Source organism: Danio aesculapii, chromosome 13, assembly GCF_903798145.1.
Source record: "Danio aesculapii chromosome 13, fDanAes4.1, whole genome shotgun sequence".
NCBI classification, from domain to species: domain Eukaryota; kingdom Metazoa; phylum Chordata; class Actinopteri; order Cypriniformes; family Danionidae; genus Danio; species Danio aesculapii.
The window spans coordinates 1,813,392-1,829,698 of NC_079447.1; the positions used below are offsets into that span (position 1 = coordinate 1,813,392).

The 16,307-nt window shown below is 38.0% G+C and overlaps 1 protein-coding gene across 1 annotated transcript in view; it reads right to left on the reverse strand.

The window, feature by feature from the left end:
* Positions 1-4,968: 4,968 nt before the first annotated feature.
* Positions 4,969-16,307, reverse strand: part of dntt (deoxynucleotidyltransferase, terminal) — a 245,228-nt gene continuing 233,889 nt past the window's right edge. The window contains exon 11 of the mRNA XM_056471419.1: positions 4,969-5,321. Coding sequence (XP_056327394.1) covers positions 5,235-5,321 — 87 coding nt within the window. The 3' untranslated portion in view covers positions 4,969-5,234. The remainder of the gene's footprint in view (positions 5,322-16,307) is intronic.

Below are 16,307 nucleotides of genomic sequence, written 5' to 3' on the forward strand. Positions count from 1 at the left end.
ATTCATTATACGCATATTTATATTTAGATACTTTAGATTTGTTCACCTCAGGTTTTAGAAACGTATGTTTAGATGCGTGTATGAATATAACTCATCATGCGCCTGGTGCGATTATTTTCCCCCTCCCTAAATAAGCAAAAGTGTATTTGAACACACCCTCAGTGTTTTTGCACCATTAAGAGAATAGAAAACCCTCCACCAACATGTGGAGTCCCTTAAGGTTCAATTCTGGCACCTCTCCTGTTCAACCTTTATTTTCTCCCTCTGAGCCAAATAATGAGAAAGAACCAAATCTCCTGACACCCAGATCTACCTAGCCTTACTGCCTAATGACTACAGCCCTATTGACACCCTCCGCTAATGCATTGATGAAATGAACAGTTGGATGTGCCAAAACTTTCCTCAGCTAAACAAAGAGAAAACTGAAGTCATTGCGTTTGGGAACAGAGATGAGCTCCTCAAGGTGAATGCGTACCTTGGCTCTAAGGGTCAAACAACATTAAATAAGGTCAAGAATCTTGGTGTGACTCTGGAGTCAGATCTGAGTTTCAATAGTCATGTCAAAGCAGTCAGTAAATCAGCATACTATCATCTCAAAAACATTGCAAGAATCAGATGCTTTGTTTCCAGTGAAGACTCAGAGAAACTTGTTCATGCTTTTATCAGCAGCAGGGTGGATTACTGTAACAGCCTCCTCACTGGCCTACCCAAAAAGACAGTCAGTCAGTTGCAGCTCATACAGAACGCTGCGGCCAGAATTCTGACCAGAACCAGAAATCAGAACACATCACACCTGTCCTCAGGTCTCTACACTGGCTCCCAGTTACATTCAGAATAGATTTTAAAGTATTATTACTGGTCTATAAATCACTAAATGGCCTAGGACCTCAATACATTATAGATATGCTCACTGAATACAAACAGATCACTCAGATCTTTAGGATCAAGTAAACTAGAAATTCCAAGAGTTCCGTCAAAGCAGGGTGAATCGGCTTTCAGCTACTAACAGCGCCCCCTGCTGCTGGAATCAGCTTCCAGAAATGATCAGATGTGCTCCAACATTAGGCACGTTCACATCAAGACTGAACACACATCTGTTTAGCTGTGCCTTTACTGAATGAGCACTGTGCTATGTCCAACAGATCGCACTATTATGTCTTTCTTTTCATTTTCATTCTTTTATAACCTGATCAACACATTTTAATCTGTTTTTAATCATTTTATTCATGGTTGTTTTTATTTCCTTATACGCGTTTCTTTTATTCTTGTTTATGTAAAGCACTTTTAATTACCATCATATATGAAATGTGCTGTAGAAATAAACTTGCTTTGCCTTTTAGATCATGCGCCTGGTGCACAGACAGTTTTTCCCATTCTTAAAATCCCAAACATGGATTTTGACACCACCATTGTGTTTTTGCACCCTTAAGTGAATAAAGTCAACTGTTTTAGATCATGCGCTTGGTGCACAGACCATCTTTCCCCTCCTTAAAATAGCAAAACCGGATTTCTAGTGTTTTTGCACCATCCACTTTAGACTTCGCATTAGATCGTTAAAAAAAAAGAGCCCTGTGTCTTGTGTTACTGAAGCCTCCTGCTCTTAGACGCAGTGCAGCAGAGGATGATGGGAAATGTTGCGTTGCTGTGGGTCGTAATTTAACGCCAGCACATCAGTATGTAACCCAGTTTGAGCTGCTTCAGAAGCGCCGGTCAGAGAAACAGAAGCCCTCGGGTCGAGTCCTGGAAACACAAACTGCTCCACTTACAGAGACACAAATAGTGATGTTCCTCAAGACGCCATGAAGAAAGACTCAATGGTGTCTTCAGGAATAAACACTACAGATGGAGAGCTCTGGGTAAGAATGGCTGTTTGACTACAGCGGATTAAAGCATTACAGACAAGATAACCTATTTATTGAAAAACTAAATTCATATATTTTCATATTACATCTTGAAAGTGTTCGATGACTTTTTGGAGAGTCTAGATCAGGGGTGTCCAAACTCAGTCGTGGAGGGCCGGTGTCCTGCAGATCTTAGCTCCAACTTGCCTCAACACACCTGCAAGGACGTTTCTAGAAAGCCTAGTAAGAGCTTGATTAGTTAGCCCAGGTGTGTCTGATTGAGGTTAGAACTAAACTTTGCAGGACACCGGCCCTCCAGGACCGAGATTGGACACCCTTGGTCTATATCAGGGATGGGCAAACTCGATCCTGGAGGGCCGGTGTCCCTGCATAGTTTTGCACCAACCCTTATCAAACACACCTGCTTGTAGCTTTCTAGTGATCTTGAAGACACTAATTAGGGTGTTCAGGTGTGTTTGATTAGTGTTGGAGCAAAACTCTGCAGGGACACCGGCCCTCCAGGATCGAGTTTGCCCATGCCTGGTCTAGATGGTCACTCTTTTGTTGAACTGATGAACATTGAAAGTATATGGAGATGTATGTTATTGCTGTATTATTTAATATTATTCATTCAACAATTAATTTCCTTCGTCTTAATTCCTTTATCAGAGGTCATCACAGCAGAATGAACTTACCAAGCATATGTTTTACACAGCGGATGCACTTCCAGCAGCAACCCAGTACTGGGAAACACCCATACACACTCATTCACACACACTCACACACTACGTCCAATTTATTTAGAGGTGACATATTTTCAGTCACAACAAGTAAAACATTTTATGACATTCACACATGCATGGGCACACACAGACAGACAGAGACAGACAAACACACATGAAACATTTTGCTTAAAACTATACCTAATAATGAATGAATTTTCCAGTGGTCTTTTAATTTGCTCTCATAGCTGTAAATGAGTCATTCTATATATGTATTTTAATTAACATTCACTAATGTTCAGAGGGTCTGTTGACCAGAGAACGCTCTAAAGCTGCGCTGATGAAATATCATGCAACTCCACTAACTAAACCAACGTTGGAGAGGAAAAGTACAATAATTATCACCCATTTAAATGAGGAAAATGAGCAAAACTAAAGAGTAAAGTGTTTGCAATCCATACTGTCATTTGATTCTACTTATCAGTGGGTTTATATTATATATGTATTCATTGAGAACACATTAAACTGATCAAAACTGACATTCATTTATTTTCCTACGGCTTAGTCCCTTATTTATCAGAGCTCGCCACTGTGGAATGAACTGGCAACTATTCCAGGATATGTTTTACACAGCGGATGCCCTTCCAGCTGCAACCCAGTACTGGGAGACACCCAAACATACTCATTCTCTCACACACACACACTACGGCCAGTTTAGTTCATCAATTTCCATATAGGAAAAGGAAACCCACGCCAACACAGGGAGAACATGCAAACTCCACACAGAAACACCAACTGACCCAGCCTAGAGGAACTCGAACCTGCGACCTTCTTGCTGTGAGGCCACCGTGCTGCCCCAAAAGTAACTGTAAACACATTTATTTTAAAACAAATGCTGTCATTTTGAGCTTTTTATTAATCAGTAAATAAATTGCCTAATGATTTCCACACTAATATGAAGCAGAAAACCTTTTTATCAGTGAAATGTTTTTAGTCTTATTATTAGTCTTATTAGTCTTAGATTATTATTAAAAAATAATCATACAGCAATTTTTGAAGGATCACATGACCCTGAAAACTAGTGTAATGATGCAAAAAAAATCAGCTTTACATCACACAAAATTACATTTTATTAAATATTCACGTCAAAAACAGCTATCGTGAAGTGTAATAACATCTGACTTTTTTACTGTGTTTTTAATCAGATAAACACAGCTTTAATAAGCAGGAAGAGACTTAAAAACTTAAAATACCCATATGGTAGTCTAATTTTAAACAAAATATAATAATAAGTAAAAATGGAATGCAAGTAAAACAGCCCTTTGCACTCTGAAGAGTGTGTAATCATAAAGAAACCTCTGGGAAACCTGTTCGGAAACCATTATTTTTGCAGTTTCATTTGATGCAACATAAACTATAAACATTACCACAACACATTACATTTTGACTGAAATGTTGGTTCTGTTGTTGGTATTATTATCTTAGCTAACATATAGGTAATGCAAAGTTTTTTTAATGCTTACATTTGATTCTGTACTAATTGTTGTTTAACTTATTGTTAAACTGATTTAACTATGAAGACCCGAAAGGGACGTGGTGAAGGGGGAAAAAAATAAACATTTTCTCCCACCAATTGTTTTTCTCCCACCAATTTTTTTCCTCCCACCAATTTTTTTTCTCCCACCAATTTTTTTCCTCCCACCAATTTTTTTTCTCCCACCAATTTTTTTCCTCCCACCAATTTTTTTTCTCCCACCAATTTTTTTTCTCCCACCAATTTTTTTCCTCCCACCAATTTTTTTTCCTCCCACCAACTTTGTTTCTCCCACCAATTTTTTTTCTCCCACCAATTTTTTTTCTCCCACCAATTTTTTTTTCTCCCACCAATTTTTTTTCCTCCCACCAACTTTGTTTCTCCCACCAATTTTTTTTCTCCCACCAATTTTTTTTCTCCCACCAATTTTTTTTTCTCCCACCAATTTTTTTTCCTCCCACCAACTTTTTTTCTCCCACCAATTTTTTTGTCTCCCACCAATTTTTTTTTCTCCCACCAATTTTTTTTCCTCCCACCAACTTTGTTTCTCCCACCAATTTTTTTTCTCCCACCAATTTTTTTTTCTTCCACCAATTTTTTTTTCCACACCATCATGTCCCTTCCGGGTCTCCACATTTAACCACTAACAGAGTTGACAATAACACTTTTCCAGTCACATGCTTTTCTATCAGCGCTTTACAGATTGTTCTACCTTTTTATAACCATTGAAACAGAGTTGACCATAACAGAGCTAGACACAAAATGTTTATTTTTTAGAAATGAAATTATATATAGTATATGTAACAGTGGTTTGTTTTATAGACAATCCAAAACAAATATAGCTTAAAGGGGCTAATAATTTTGGCCTTAAAATGGCTTTGAAACAATTAAAAACTGCTTTTATTTAAGCTGAAATAAAACAAATAAGACTTTCTCCAGAAGAACAAATATTATAGGAAATACTGTGAAAAAATCCTGAATCTGTTCAACATCATTTGGGAAATATTTTTAAAAGACTTTTGACTTGTAAAGACTGACAGACTGGTAAACTCACACACAGGTATTTCAGTGTAAATCAGATTATTTCTCCGTCTCCTGCTGCTGCTGTTGAATATATGCAGGCCTCAGAGAGTGAAATTAGGCATTTCTTTGCCAGGGCTCAATGTACTCTAAACCCAAATGCTGAAAGATGTCTTCCTCAGTGTTAGCGGGCAGGAAGGTTTTCTGGAGAAAGAGACAGAGAAGGAAAAGTTTCATGTGATTTTTTTGTTCTGTCTGAGAAATGAAGCATGTGAAAGGATGAATCCACCGAGAGAGGATGAAGCAGCGCAGCAGACGTGATGTTAGAGATTTAAAGGTCAGTGAATGGGATTGTTTCAGATTGCTGGATCCTCTGTGTTTTCAGATGATCGTCTCTAAGTGTTCACTATAGCTGTGCATTCCTGAAGCGTATTTCAGATGTCACACAAGGTCATGTACATGTCTGTGTTTTGGTGCCAATTCTGTCTGTCTGACACAAAATAAACTAAACTGTACTATACAAAAACAAACTATGAAAATATTTTAGCAAAATAATAAATGACACTGATGCTATTACTACTATAAACTAGTAATAAATAAATGACACTAGTATAATTGAATTAAAAAATGTAATAAAAAAATATCAATAATAAAGAAAAGCATTTCACACACACACACACACACACACACACACACACACACACACATACACATACACACACACACAGTAGATATTAGCGTAAAAATAAATAAATAAAATAGTTATTACTGTAAAAGACTATAGGATTCACAAGACATGTCACTCCTATCTTTTTGAATGGGGAAAAGTGTAATGGTCAATATGGTGAATAAAGCCCCGCCTACTAGTACAGGAGCCAATCATCGATCGCTATATGGTGTATAAAGCCCATCTTCTACTATAGGAGCCAATCATCAGTCGCTATATGGTGAATAAAGCCCACCTTCTAGTACAGGAGCCAATCACTGATCGCTATATGGTGAATAAAGCCCACCTTCTAGTACAGGAGCCAATCATCAGTCGCTATATGGTGAATAAAGCCCACCTTCTAGTACAGGAGCCAATCATCGATCGCTATATGGTGAATAAAGCCCACCTTCTAGTACAGGAGCCAATCATCAATCGCTATATGGTGAACAAAGCCCACCTTCTAGTACAGGAGCCAATCATTGATCGCTATATGATGAACAAAGCCCACCTTCTAGTACAGGAGCCAATCACCGATTGCTATATGGTGAACAAAGCCCACCTTCTAGTACAGGAGCCAATCACCGATCGCTATATGGTGAATAAAGCCCACCTTCTAGTACAGGAGCCAATCACCGATTGCTATTTGGTGAACAAAGCCCACCTTCTAGTACAGGAGCCAATCATCGATCGCTATATGGTGAACAAAGCCCACCTTCTAGTACAGGAGCCAATCATTGATCGCTATATGATGAACAAAGCCCACCTTCTAGTACAGGAGCCAATCATCGATTGCTATATGGTGAATAAAGCCCACCTTCTAGTACAGGAGCCAATCATCGATCGCTATATGGTGAATAAAGCCCACCTTCTAGTACAGGAGCCAATCATCAATCGCTATATGGTGAATAAAGCCCGCCTTCTACTACAGGAGCCAATCATCGATCGCTATATGGTGAATAAAGCCCATCTTCTAGTACAGGAGCCAATCATCGATCGCTATATGGTGAACAAAGCCCACCTTCTAGTACAGGAGCCAATCATCGATCGCTATATGGTGAACAAAGCCCACCTTCTAGTACAGGAGCCAATCATTGATCGCTATATGGTGAATAAAGCCCACCTTCTAGTACAGGAGCCAATCATCGATCGCTATATGGTGAATAAAGCCCACCTTCTAGTACAGGAGCCAATCATCGATCGCTATATGGTGAATAAAGCCCACCTTCTAGTACAGGAGCCAATCATCGATTGCTATATGGTGAACAAAGCCCACCTTCTAGTACAGGAGCCAATCATCGATCGCTATATGGTGAACAAAGCCCACCTTCTAGTACAGGAGCCAATCATTGATCGCTATATGGTGAACAAAGCCCACCTTCTAGTACAGGAGCCAATCATCGATCGCTATATGGTGAACAAAGCCCACCTTCTAGTACAGGAGCCAATCATCGATCGCTATATGGTGAATAAAGCCCATCTTCTAGTACAGGAGCCAATCATCGATCGCTATATGGTGAACAAAGCCCACCTTCTAGTACAGGAGCCAATCATCGATCGCTATATGATGAACAAAGCCCACCTTCTAGTACAGGAGCCAATCATCGATCGCTATATGGTGAACAAAGCCCACCTTCTAGTACAGGAGCCAATCATCGATCGCTATATGGTGAATAAAGCCCATCTTCTAGTACAGGAGCCAATCATCGATCGCTATATGGTGAACAAAGCCCACCTTCTAGTACAGGAGCCAATCATCGATTGCTATATGGTGAACAAAGCCCACCTTCTAGTACAGGAGCCAATCATCAATCGCTATATGGTGAACAAAGCCCACCTTCTAGTACAGGAGCCAATCATCAATCGCTATATGGTGAATAAAGCCCGCCTTCTAGTACAGGAGCCAATCATCGATCGCTATAGACTGACGATACTCTGGGGAGGGGCTAGACGTGAGTTTCTGCAGATTTTGTGTGATTTGGACGTTGAGAAATGAAACTAAAGAGACAGGTGTTGTTTACTTTATTGGTGATTCCTAATATGAAATTCAATCGTAAGCTTGGGAAGCAGTTTTGGAGAATTTGATGTTTCCCCATTCAGACAGCATGCCCTAGCATACTGCCCGAGGCGTTTCAAACAAGGCCACAGAGTGAAACAACTTGCCTTAAAGGGACTTTGGTACCTTATAGATGTGTTATATAACATTATATGTACTTCCAAACCTTGGTGTATTCACACTATGAGCTCTATTTTAACGATTCAGGCTCAGTCTAAAGCTCATTGCACAAAAGCATTAAGGTCGTGTCTGAATCCACTTTTGCTATTTTAAGGAAAGAATAATACTCTCTGCTTCCCGGCGCATGGTCTAACAGGGCTGTGTTTATTCTCTTAATGAGTTCTGGGTGTGTTTTGAGCATAACGTAGATTAAACCAATCAGAGTTTCGTTTCTCATTCCCTTTAAGAGTCAGTCGCGTCGCTCCATGGTGCATTTGCTATTTACATGATGGACTTTATAAGTGTAAAAACTGAACGCTTCACTAGTGAGAAAACAGTTAAACAGAGCATCTGCAGCGCCAGGATAAAGAACGAGCCTCCTCCATTCAGCCTCTTTACTTTCTCTTTACTTTACTTTTACTCTTTACTCCTTTACTTTGGTGGAGTGAGGAAACGGTGGAAACTCACTCCACTGAACACATCCATCAGCCCACATATTTAATTTCCTTTGTTAAGCTCAAAGATTTGCTCAAAACTATTTCTAAATTCAGCTCTAATCTCCAGCAAAGGAATAAATGAACAATAATAATGAAGTGTGGTCAAAACACTGAGTTATATCCAAACACACGTCCTGTTCTGATGCCCCATATGGTGATGCAGACGTCTCCAAAACCCCACAGGAGGACAAATCTACACTTGTGTTTATTAAAACAAATATAAATCTGCAGATAATCAATAATACTGCTGATAATAATAACATTATACAGATGCAGATGGTCATGAATAAACTGAAAAAGCCCCCCGAGGTGAAGAAGGCATGGAGGCAGTGGTGTTTATATTGATGTAGAAAATCATCATTTCTGGATCATTTTAATCCTTTAATTGTTTTCATCTGTAAAGATATTTGTGTGTTGCTGTTCATCCTGTGTGTATTCAGCAGTGTGTAAGTGTTTGGACCTGCATAGGTGCATAACTAACGCACTCTGCTGGACTTTAGAGCAGCTTTTAGTTGGTCAATGGTGCGGTCTATTTCAGTTCCTCAAAATAGCAGCACTCCACCAATGCGCCTTAACACACCTCCTTTATAGACCAGCACACACATGAGTCCACAAAGTGACGCAAATGGATTTACTATTAAATAACGTAGTGTAAAACAGGAAAATTACTGTAGCGCTGGTCTGAAAATAGCAACAAATCGTGCCAAACATGTCTTGCGCCTCACAGCGCTGGGTGTATGATAGGGCCCTATAAATTAATGAAATACTGTACTTCACCTCTCTTGTTTACCTTAAATTTTGGACATTTCTAATGAATGCAAGTGTAACTAAAAATCCATAAAATTTACGGTAAAAAACAGGATGGTTGCCAGTATTTTGCCATAAATTTTATAGATTTCCCACACTCACATTCACTAGAATGCATCTTCATGCACGAGCCCTATAAAGTGAGCTGACTTTAATAATAATAATAATAATAATAATAATAATAATACATTTTATTTATGATGTGCTTTTCTTAAACTCAAAGAGCTACAAGATATACAACAACAAATTAAAAAAGCAACCCAAGCCAGAGTTACAAGCTTGCATAAAATCCCAGTAACAAGCCAAAAGTCACACCGCAATAATTAATGAAACAAAACAAAGCAAAAGATTGCCAAGTGATGATGATAATCACAAATTAAAAGCTTTCCAAACAACTCCAGCAGCATTCAGCCCAGCTCAGATGATGCCTACAGAGCGCATTAGCAGCCGTCCTGACCTTGCGCAGGTGTGAAGGCACAGAGTCACTGCAGATGTCAGAAGAGATGAGCGAGAGCGCAGTGTTTGTGCGCTGCAGGCCTGAAGTCATGAAGATCTGGCTGGAGAGCCTGTCTGAATCACTGCACACACACCCCGCTGCCAGACACACACACTGCAGCCCACTCGTCAGAGGAGATAGAAACATGTGAACACAGTTAGCAGGAGCGACAGGCTGACGCACAACCCAGGTGCGAACACCAGCATCCGCTTTACACTCACATATGCTCATTTACAATGCAAATGAGGAGGCGGAGCTAGAGAGATTGAATTGCATGCACTTCAACACTCGCATATTTGATTATGTTGCAAAAGGGGGGGAAATATCAAGGCAAATGGGAGTATAATTGTGAAGTTACATATTTAATTAACCTCTTAAGGCCCAAGGTGTTTTTTTACATGCATTTTTTATTTATTTTTGTTATTTGGGCTTATTAGAACCTAATTAGAATAAAACCTAAGTATCATCTTTTGATATGATGTACTTTTAGAGAAAACTGATGTCCATATATGTGGACTCGTGGTCCGAATTTCCATAAAACACTTCTTCCTGACTGTTTTTTAATGCATTAACACATGCATATATTTTTTTTTTGAAAATGTTTTGACTATCAGAGAGTTAAAACTAATTTTTTTTGCCCATTTTGGACAGCTAAAAATTGTGTTTGGGACATTTCATATGCTGCAAAACAGATGCAGGATGACACTGCATGTCTGTAACAAAATATAAAACATTCAAAGTATTTTAAACAGCCACTTCAGAGCTAAAATGTGCTGTACACATATGTGGCCACTAAGCCCCAGGAGGTTAAAATAATTACGATGCCTTTAAAACTGCTGAAACTATCATGCAGATGAAGGAAGAGGAGATAGAAACATTTAAAGTGCACTTCAAGTATCTAAAGCACTCAACACTTGCATATTTGATTAGGGGAGAAGCTAACAGGGCAAAGGTTAAGGGACGGTAACAGTTAAGTTACATATTTAATGTAATTCTGATGCAAATGAGGAGGCGGAGCTAGAGATGCGCCAAAAATTGTGCACACTATTCTTTTCAATTTTATAGCATAAATAGTGAAATTGTAAAATAGTGTACTTTCAAACATGCTGATTTACAATGCAAATGAGGAGGTGGGGCCAGATAGATTGAATCACTTATTTATATATTATTCTTTGCCATTTTGTAGAATAAATAGTGCAAGTAATGCACTCGCATTGAATATTCTAAAAACAATAAGTGCACTTCAAATACTTGCTCTAAACACTTGCATATTTGATTATGTTGCGAAAAGGAAAAAGATATTGCGGCAAAGATTATGAGACTATAACAGTTAACTTATATCTTTAACATAATTATGATGCAAATGAGGAGGCGGGGCTAGAGAGTGGCACCAAAAAAATGGCATACTAATACACTATTCTTTGCCAATTTTGTAGCATAAATAGTAGTGAGTAGTGCACTCACACTGACCATTCTACAAAGAATAAGTGCACTTCAAATACTTCATGCACATAACACTTGCATATTTGATTTTTGCTGCGATAAGAAGAAAAATATCAAGTCAAACGGGACTAAAACAGTGAAGTTACATATTTAAAATAATTATGACTCCTTTAAAACTGTTGAAACTATCATACAAATGAAGAAAGAGGAGATGTGAAAACATGTGAACACAGTTAGCAGGAGCGACAGGCTGTCGCACAAACCAGGTGTGAACACCAGCATCCGCTTTAAGCTCACATATGCTCATTTACAATGCAAATGAGGAGGCGGAGCTATACAGATGCACAGTGAATGCATATTTATGCACTATTATTTGCCTTTTTGTAGTATAAATACTGAAGTGTACAATAATCTACATTTACAATGCAAATAAGGAGGCGGGGGCTAGAGAAATTGAATCACATACTTATACACTTATTTGCCATTTTTGTAGTATAAATTGTGAATGAAAGTAGTGCACTGACTATTCAAAAAATAATAAGTGCACTAGAAATACTTCATGCATTTACACTTGCATATTTAATAATGTGGCGAAAGGGGGGAAAATATCAGGGCAAATGGGACTATAATAGTGAAGTTACATATTTAAAATAGTTATCATGCCTATAAAACTGTTAAAACTATCATGCAGATGGTGAAAGAGGAGAACCAGGTGTGAACACCAGCATCCGCTTTACGCTCACATTTGCTCATTTACAATGCAAATTAGGGGGTGGAGCTAGATAGAAGAACCAAATATTGAATACTCATACACTGTTCTTTGCCATTTTGTAGCATAAATAGTGAAAGTGTAAAATAGTGCACGTTCACACATGCTCATTCACAATGCAAATGAGGAGGCGGAGCTAGAGAGATTGAATCACATATTTATGCATTATTCTTTGCCATTTTGTAGTATAAACAGTGCAAGTAGTGCATTCACACAGAAAACTATAAAAAGTAAAAAGAATAAGTGCACTTCAAATACTTCATGCACTAAACACTTGCATATTTAACTATGTTGTGAAAGGGGAGAAGCTATTGGGGCAAAGGTTATGAAACTATAACAGTTCATTTACATAATATAATTATGATTCAAATGAGGAGGCGGAGCTAGAGAGATTCACCAAACAAATGGCATACTTATACACTATTCTTTGCCATTTTTGTAGTATAAATAGTGTAAGTAGTGCACTCACACTGGCAATTCTAAACTAAGTGCACTTCAAATATGTCATGCACTTGCATATTTGACTGTTGCGAAAGGGGGGAAATATCAAGACAAATGGGACCATAACAGTGAATGTTTAAAGCACTCAACACTTACATATTTGATTAGGGGAGAAGCTAACAGGGCAAAGGTTAAGAGATGGTAACAGTTAAGTTACATATTTAATGTAATTATAATGCAAATGAGGAGGTGGAGCTAGAGAGATGCACCAAAAATCATATACTTATACACTATTCTTTGCCATTTAGCAGTCTAAATAGTGTAAGTAGTGCACTCAGACTCACAATTCAAAAAAGAATAAGTGGGCTTAAAATACTTCATGCACTTAACACTTGCATATTTGATTATGTGCTGAAAGGGGGGAAAATATCAAGGCAAATGGGACTATAACAGTGAAGTTACTTATTTAAAATGATTACGATGCCTTTAAAACTGCTGAAACTATCATGCAGATGAAGGAAGAGGAGATAGAAATATTTAAAGTGCACAAGTATTTAAAGCACTCAACACTTGCATATTTGATTAAGGGAGAAGCTAACAGGGCAAAGGTTAAGGGATGGTAATAGTTAAGCTACATATTTAATGTAATTATGAGAGATGTAATTAGATTGTAATTAGATGTAATGTAATTAGAGCTTGAGAGATGCACCAAAAATTGGATACTTGTACACTCAACACACACCACATGCCTCATCATGTCTATTTGTTTCTGTAACTGAGAAAGTCTCACTATGACTGTTCATAATGTACTCACAGATTTCACATTTTGGCAAGCATACAGCTGCATTTTCTAAAGCTTACAGCAAAGGGTACCATAAGTAAACATGTAGACGGCACCTTCTGGTGGATTTGTCATCTGAAAAGTGAAACAAAATGTGCTTAAAGTAACATATTTCAGATCTGATAAAGTGTAGACAACACCCTCTAGTGGATTTGTCTTCTGAAACGTACCCTAAGTAGTGAGTTTTATATTTCCAAAAATGTAGACAGTGCCTTCAAATTGATTTGTCATCTGAAATGTGCAATAAAAGGCACCTAGTGGCACCTAATAAGTAAAGTATTTCAGATTTACAATAATGTAGTGCCCTCTAGTGGATTTATCATCTGAAACATACAATAAAACACACCCTAAATAATATATTTTACATTTGCAAAAATATATACAACGCCCTCTAGTGGATTTGTCATTTGAAACGTACTCCAAAACGTAGCCTAAGTAATGTATTTCAGATTCACAAAATGTAGACAGCACCCCTCTAGTGGATTTGTCATCTGACATATGATAAAACACCCTAAATAATATATTTTACCTTCGCAAAAATGTATACAACGTCCTCTTGTGGATTTGTCATCTGAAACGTACAACAAAACACACCCTAAGCAACGTATTTTATGTTCGCAAAAATGTAGACAGCGCCTGCTAGTGGATTTGACATCTGAAAGGTAGAATAAAACATACTGAAAGTAACATGTTTTAAATTCGCAAAAATGTATGCAACATCCTCTAGTGGATTTGTCATCTGAAACATGCAATAAACATACCCCAAGTAACGTATTTTACATTCACAAAAGTGTATACAACATCCTCTACTGGATTTGTCATCTGAAACGTACAACAAAATGTACCGAAAGTAATGCGTTTTAAATTTGCAAACATGTAGATATCAATCTCTAGTGTTTTGTCATCTGAAACGTACAACAAAACCTACCCCAAGTAACTTATTTCAGATTCACAAAAATGAAAACAGCGCCTTCTAGTTTATCATTGCAACGTACAATAAAACACACCCTAAGTTATATATTTTCCATTCGCAAAACTGTATACAATGTCCTCTAGTGGATTTTTCATCTGAAACGTGCAATAAAACATACCTAAGCAACCTATGTTACATTGGCAAAAATGTAGACAGCGCCCGCTAGTGGATTTGACATCAGAAATGTACAACAAAATGTACCAAAAGTAATGTGTTTTAAATTAGCAAAAAGTGTAGACAGCGCCCTCTAGTTTGTCATCTGAATTTGTCATCTGAAACATACAATAAAACACACCCTAAGTATTATATTTTTCATTAGCAAAAATGTATACAATGTCCTCCAGTGGATTTGTCACCAGAAATGTACAATAAATACACCCCAAGTAATGTATTTTACATTCGCAAAAATGTAAACAGCGTCCGCTAGTGGATTTGACACCTAAAAGGTACAGCAAAACATACTGAAAGTACATATTTTTTAAATTTGCAAAAATGTAGACAGCGCTCTCTAGTGGATTTGTCATCTGAAACGTACAATAAAACACATCCTAAGTAATGTATTTTACATGCACAAAAATGTAGACAGCACCCTAAACTGGATTAGTCCAATTGTAAAATATTATTACAATTTTAGTGGACTGAAGATTTATAAGTGAATCTTGTGATTCAACACTGATTTTCCAGCAACATTTCTCCAGTCCTCAACACACACCACATGCCTCATCATGTCTATCTGTTTCTGTAACTGAGAAAGTCTCACTATGACTGTTCATAATGTACCCAGATCTGCGTGAACACAGATTTCACGAACACGTTTTGGCAAGCTGACAGCTGCTTTTTATAAAACTGCACTCTCCATTCAAGCATTTTGTGATTAATTCTGGCAGAGCATGTTAAAATCTGGCCACAGAGAGACCATGAAGAGTGCAGAGATGCTCAAACCAAGCGTGATCCACTCGCCAAAATAAGCCTGGCTTGAGAAATGCCCATACAATCCCCACAATCCCTGCCTGCCTCCAGACAGGAAGAGCTCCAGATTAATTACAGTACACACACTCATCCAGACAGCACCAGCAAATCCACAGCAAACTCTTGACACACAATATCCATTCACCGGCAGCTTTATTTAGCATTTAAGGTGTGTAATTTAGTCAAACGGTGGTCATTATTCTGTTATGATGCTCATTGATCTCTTGAGGAAATGCAATGTTGTTGTCTGTATAATTCTGAGTGTTTATCAACAAGATCAGACCTGTGAATATCCTTGAAGTTGAAGTGTCTTTTTCATAATAAATACATCTTATTGCATTCAGTGCAAATGCTCAACGGTTAAAAATAAACTAGTAATATTGCTTCACATGACTGAAGTTAACCTGAAAGACAAAACTGTGAATAAATGTTGATGATGTATATCCTTATGTTTATTACAGTGAAAAAATGGCAGATTTTTTAATTATTGCATTGTCTAAGGGATGGCACGGTGGCTCAGTGGTTAGCACTGTGGCCTCACAGCAAGAAGGTTGCTGATTCGAGTCCCAGCTGGGTCCGTTGGTGTTTCTGTGTGGAGCTTGTATTTTCTCCTCAAGTTGGCGAGGGTTTCCTCCGGGTGCTCCGGTTTCCCCCACAGTCCAAACACATGCGCTATAGGTCAACTGAATAAAATAAATTGGCCATAGTGCATGAGTGTAAATGTAAGAGTGTATATGGCTGTCTCCCAGTATTGGGTTGCAGCTGGAAGGGCATCCGTTGTGTAAAACATATCCTGGACAAGTCATCAGTTCATGGTAGACCAGTTTACTAATGTATAATATTTAATCTCTTATCAACACAAACGTTTTTTGCAACCAAAACAAGAAAAAAAAGAGATGTTTTATTTTGAACCGGCATCATGCTGAGAGTACCAGCGCTGTATGTGTTCTTTATCTGTGCATGTGTGTGTGTGTGTGTGTGTTTACAGTTGTACAGATCCAGAAGCTCCAGACACATACTGTTATTAATATAC